The following is a 6,000-nucleotide window of genomic DNA, read 5'->3' as shown; positions in this document are numbered from 1 at the left end:
CCAGGCAATCACTAATCTGCTGTCGCCATGAACTTGCCTATTTCTGGATGGTTCATATAAATGTAATCATACAATATGCATACTTTTGTGTCTGGCTCCGTTCTTAGCATAATATTTTCGAGTTTCATCCACATTGTTGCATATATCAGTAGTTCATTCCTTTTTTTTTTTTTTTTTTTGCAGTACGCGGGCCTCTCACTGTCGTGACCTCTCCCGTTGCGGAGCACAGGCTCCGGACGCGCAGGCTCAGCAGCCATGGCTCACAGGCCCAGCCGCTCCGAGGCATGTGGGATCCTCCCAGACCGGGGCACGAACCCGTGTCCCCCGCATCGGCAGGCGGACTCGCAACCAATGCGCCACCAGGGAAGCCCGTTCATTCCTTTTAATGACTGAATAATATCCCACTGTATGAATATCTCACATTTTGTTTATCCATTTATCCCTCAATAGACACTTGGGTTGTTTCTACCTCTTGGCTATTGTGAATAATGCTGCTATGAACATTTGTGTACAAGTATTTGTTTGAATATCTGTTTTCAAGTCTTTTGGGTACATGCCCAGGAATGGAATTGTTGGGTTATAAGGTAATCTTTGTGCAACTTTTTGAGGAAATGTCAAACTGTTTACCAACAGCTCAATAAAGTTTTCTGAATGAAAAAAAGAAACAGTAGGAGGGAGGCAGGGACGACGGCTTTTCCTATCCTCCACAAGCAGCACTGGACTCTGCCATTTCCAGACTGTGTGATCTGGGTCATATTAAGTTCTCTGGACTGCCACCTCATCCTCAAAAAGTGGGGAAAATAAAACTTACCTGAGCTGAAGGAGATCTTGTTTCTAAAGTTCTAGGCACAGAGCAAGCTCCCCAAATTAACTGCTTTCCCTTACTCTTTGACCCTGACCATGTCGCACTCCACTCAGGCTTCTACCTGGCTTGGGGGCCAAGTTCACACCCGCGGACCCCTGCTCAGCCATGCTGCAAACTACAACTCCCAGCACGCACTTCTCCCCGGCAGGCTCTGCCAGCGCGGTGCGCATGCTTTGGCAGACGTGGCACCTGGAACTCGGAGGCGGGGAGCGGTTGGGAAGTGGCGGCGGTGGCTGCCCCCGGCGGAGCTGCGGTCGCGGGAGCCCGAGTGGGGATCAGAACCGGCCGTGGGCAGCTGCGGCGGGGATGGCGCGGGTCGTGCCGGCGTGGCTGCTTCTGCTGCTGGCGGTCTGGGTGAGGCTGTGGCGCTTGGGGTCCGAGCCGGGTGGGCACGTGCGCCCGGCGAGGGTCCGAGTTCCCTGCTCCCGGCCCTCCCGGGACGTGCGGGGAGATAGATGCCTCCGGGCGCCTGGGTGGAGGCATGCGTGCCGAGCAGGCGGGGACCCGGTGGCTGCGGGGGAGGCAGCGGGGTGGTCGCCGTGCCCTCCCAGCGGGGTGCTCCGGGGCTCAAAGGTCGAAAGGAGCCCGGGGTGGGGGACCCCGGGGGCGCTGGGCGATCCCTCGCGGGGGTGGGGGACTTGCGCCGCGGACACAACTTTGCAGGGGCGCAGGTCAGGGGGCGGCCGCGGGCTAGGGCCGGACGCCGGCGGCTTGCGGGGGTGCTGCACCCCGGACTCCGGGCCCTGCACCTGTGTGAGTACGGGGTAAGAAGGGGGTGCTTGCCACCAGCACTGCCTGAAACCTTGTTTTAGAGCCAGCCACCTAGTTCTTGGTTTCGGCTCTGAGCAGCCGCGAAGCTCCAGTCACCACGTGGATTTCCGCCCGCCGGCCAGGCTTGGCGGGGCCGGGTGGGGTCACCGCGGGGGAGTTCAGCTCCTTTACCCAGCTGAGCCTGGCTGGAACCTCAGCCACTTTCTGGCTTGTGATGTGGCCTGTCATTTAATGTACCTGACTTAATCTTCTCATCCATGAAATGGGGACGCTTTAAATACCACTCTAACAAGGTTGCGAGGAGGGTCGGATGAGAAATCAGAGGTCGTATCTCTAAACTGCAAAACCGTACCGGAGTGGAGAAGGGGTGGGCCAGGGTGATGGGAGTGCAGGCTCTCCGGAGGAGTTTGCTACCCTTGTGGGGTGGGGGAGGAATGCTGCAGGGCATCCCTGAGAGAGGTTGGAATGGGTGTGTTCACAGCACCCAGGGCCCCGGGTTTGGCCTTGGTGTTGCTGTGGGTGTGTGATAGGATAATATGGCCTCCTTCCACACCTCTAGTATAACTTCTGTCTGCCTTATTTTAGGACAATCTTGGCTCCTTTTTTTCCTGAAGTTCCTGAAGGGAACCTCCTGCTGCTGGCACTCTCTCCAACCCAGATTTTCCAGTTTTTTTCTTTTGGGTGTGGCAAGGATGCTGGACGAAAGATGAGGAGAAAAAAATGGAGTGTGACTTGAGTTGCTTTAAATACTTCCATCTCTCAATACCCTGCCCTTCTGGGTTCACCAGTGAGGAGTGGCCCTGTATTTTCTAGTTGAATGAAAATGGATGGGAAAGGAAGGTCCTTGCCCCTCTAGATCTGACCATTCTCTTGGAGAGAAACGAGGCTGGAGTGGGGCAGTGTCACTTCCCCAGATCTCAGTGTGTTTGATCTGTTTGTATTCTGTTCCTGCTGCCGGTTGGTCTGGGCGGGTTTCTAGGCCAGGCAGGACTGCTGGACTGTGCAGAGGGGGCCATCTCCAGTGGCCCCCCCATCAGGTCTTTGCACTTGGGCTGTTTTAGGAGGTCCTACTTTCTCTCTTCTTCCCCTTTCCTCTCCCTCCTGTGAAAATAAAAGGCTTGAGACTGAGACCAGAAAGAAGTTTCATTCAGCAAACATTTATTTATCAACCCCATTGTTTGGCTGGCACTGGGTTGGATTTTGGGCAGGGAGCAAAACACACATTGTTTCTGCCCTCTGGTGTTGCCCTTCGTTGGGCAGGGGAATCAGTTCTGTGAGCAGATAAAGACAGAACAGTGAGTGCTGATACTTGAAGTTCTGGGAGCACCCCTGAAGGGGAGCCATACATTAATTTAGAGGGAGGTCAGCCATGACTTTCCTGAGGGGTGGGTTGAGCCGTCAGGAGGGGGTGTGGGAGTCCTCTAGGCAATTGAGGTCTCCTAATGCCCTCCACCTGGAGGTGTGGAGAGTGGGTAGGTTTGCTAAGAGCCCTAGAACCTGGGAGGCCTCAACAAGGAATTGACATTTTTCTCCTTTCCCCAAGCCCAAGATTGACTTAGCAGGTGTGAGCCTGAGGTGTAGGGTCAGTGATGAGTGGCGGGTGGACACCAGGGTGGGCCTCTGTAAATATAAACTCTACGTCCATCTGATAAGGGTTCCACAGCTCCTGGGAGTGGATTGGGTTTCTTTGTCCACTCAGTATTTACTGGGGGCAGACATGCGCAGAGCACTGGGCTGTGACCCAAGAGATACAGAGAAGTGTAAAGGGGTCTACAGAGATTCATGGACAGGGTGTACACCCACCACGTTTTTTACAATAGCAAAAATATGGAAGTGGCTTAAATGCTTAACAATAGCAGAATGTTTAAATGATTTCTGGCCCTATCCATACCATGGAAAGTAATGTTTATAAAGAATATTGGTATTTACTAGAATGCTGGGTTTATTATCAAAATATGTTATGATGCTTATGAAGAATATCTAAGGACATGGAAAAGTATTTGAGTGTGATAATTAGGGGAAAAGCAGGATACAAAACTGAATCCCAGGGTGGCTGAAAATAGCTACAAAAGTGTTTGAGGGATTAGCAGTGCATCAAAATGTTTACAGCGATTGTTCTGGAAGGTGGAGTTGTGGGTGACTTTTGCTTACTTCTTTGCTTATGCTTTTTTGGTACTTCCCAAGTTTTCTATATGAATGTGCATTAGTTTTTGATCAGAAAAGTTAGTAAAGGAACTTTTAAAAAAGTTTCTTTGGGGACTCCTAGACTTCCACACTCTGGGGTGGAAAAAGCGGCAGTCAACACTTGGGACAGGTTCGTTCCAGCCCTTCCAGGCTGGGTGTCTCTGCCCTGCGCCTGCGGCTGGGGAGGCCAGGCTGTCCTGTCCCTACCCCTGCAGCCGACTGCCCCTTCCTGCTGTCCCACTCAGCTCCTTTCTGCAGCTGACCCTTCCCCAGGGTCATCCATGCTGGTGGTTGTATAGTCTCCATCCAGAACTCACTCAGAGTGGAGTAATGTCAGAGCTGGAGAGGACTCAGCCTCACCCAGCTCAAGGGTTCCATCGTCAGGCTGAGGCCTGGAGCTGGGCTGTGATGAAGTTTCCACTGGTTCACAGACAAATTGGAAAAATAACAGTGGTGAATAGCTGCTTTTTTTTTTTTTTTTTTTCACAATTCCAAGTATTTCTGGTTTAAAAACTTCATTTCTCTGACATGGTGTTCATATTGAGGGGGTGCATGTGGGGGGGTGGAGGAGTGGTTTATAATGTCCTTTTGAAAAAAAATGAAAGCAGTGATAGTATATTGTGATTTTTTAAAAAAGCCTTTAATTGATACAATTTATTTTAGACTATATCTGTAATACACACTATATATTTTTAAACATATTTAAAACATATACTTTAAATACATGTTTAAAAATATATCCTGCCAATCTGTGAGCTTCAGAAGTCTGAGAACTACTGACCTAACTCAGCTCCCTGATTTTAAAAGAGAAAAGTGAGGCTTTGAGAGGGAAGGGACTCACCCACTTGAGACCACCTAGTTTGTAAAGACAGAGTGGGGATGGGAGCCAGGCCCCTGAAGTATACACATCAGCGTTCTTCCGCCTCCATCTCTGTCGTGCCAGCTCCCACCTGCTTCCCTCCTCCCAAGCCACTGCTCAGGCTTCTGCCCCAGTGGGTGGTGTGAAGCTCAGAACTTGATGGCACAGTGGGTAGGGGTGCAGGAAGCAGCAGACGTTTGCCCTGGTCTCTCCTGCAGAGCTTTTAATGTACACGTATTTAGGTTCTACACCTCGATATATTTAATAGGCTTTTGTGGGCTGGCCTGAGAGCCTAATTGCCATTGTTAATGCTGCTTGGAACCTGGAGTGCACTTTTCCCACAGAAGTAAACACAGTACAGAGGAAGTTTTAAAACAGAACTGGCAAACGAGTTGGGGGAATGGCTGAGTGCCGTAGGAGTGGCAAACACAGTGCTGTGGATTCGGACCGGGGTCACGCTCTGGGGCACCAAGGGACCTTAGAAGGGCCGCAGCTCATGCCTCACAAGGAAGGCAGACTCTGAGCTCTGTGACAGCAGGGATCCTCCCTGTCCCAGCACCTCGCCCAGACCTGGCATGCAGTCACCCCCAGTCTGTGTTTGGTTGAAGGAATTAGTGTTGCAGGCAGGGAATCCAAGACCGAAACGTGGGCAATGAGGAGTGATAGGCCGGGCTGGATGGAAGGGAGGATTTGAGTGTGGGGTTGGGGAAACGAGACTGGAAAAGTGAATTGGAAAGAATCTTAAATGCCTGACAAAGCTTTTGGGACTTGATTCTTTAGGCAATGGAGAGACATGATGAAATCGGCCCTTTTAATAACAAGAGCAGTTACGCCGCAGTGGAGGGTTGGGTTGGAGCCACAGTGGAGGGTTGGGTTGGAGCGGGAGAGACTGGATTAATTTTCCCAAAACAACACTTTCTTTCTCTTTCTTCTCTGTTATCTACAAGATGTAGTCCAGTGTGATGTTATAGAAAGAACATGGGCTTTTAGCCAGCCAGACACTCAGGAGCTGTGTGACCTTGGGCCCTGCCTATTTCTTGTTGTCAGTGGTGGTAATGATATCCATCTTGCAAAGTTGAAAGGGTCAGAAATAATACAGGAAGCACCCAGCACACTGTGTGGCACGTGGACGTGCCCAATAAATAGGAGCCACAGCAGTCACCTCAGATCGTTGGAGAAGGGGCTCCTGGAAGCCAGTGAAGGGCCAGAGCAGGTGTGAGCGGAGGCTGCGAGACATGGCTGGGGGGCCTGTGCAGCCAGGACTCTCCCCGTAGAGTCCCTTGGAGCTGAGCTCCTGATGGCCTCTTGCCCCTCTGTACTG

The 6,000-nt window shown here is 51.5% G+C and overlaps 1 protein-coding gene across 1 annotated transcript in view; it reads left to right on the top strand.

Moving 5' to 3' along the window:
- The first annotated feature begins 1,059 nt into the window (after nucleotides 1-1,059).
- PDIA5 (protein disulfide isomerase family A member 5) overlaps nucleotides 1,060-6,000 on the top strand; it is a 91,605-nt gene continuing 86,664 nt past the window's right edge. Inside the window, exon 1 of the mRNA XM_059064396.2 lies at nucleotides 1,060-1,219. Within this exon, the coding sequence (XP_058920379.1) occupies nucleotides 1,172-1,219 (48 nt within the window). The 5' untranslated portion in view covers nucleotides 1,060-1,171. The remainder of the gene's footprint in view (nucleotides 1,220-6,000) is intronic.

This window comes from Kogia breviceps, chromosome 5 (assembly GCF_026419965.1).
Source record: "Kogia breviceps isolate mKogBre1 chromosome 5, mKogBre1 haplotype 1, whole genome shotgun sequence".
Lineage (NCBI taxonomy): Eukaryota > Metazoa > Chordata > Mammalia > Artiodactyla > Physeteridae > Kogia > Kogia breviceps.
This window is presented reverse-complemented; position numbering and strand designations above follow the sequence as displayed.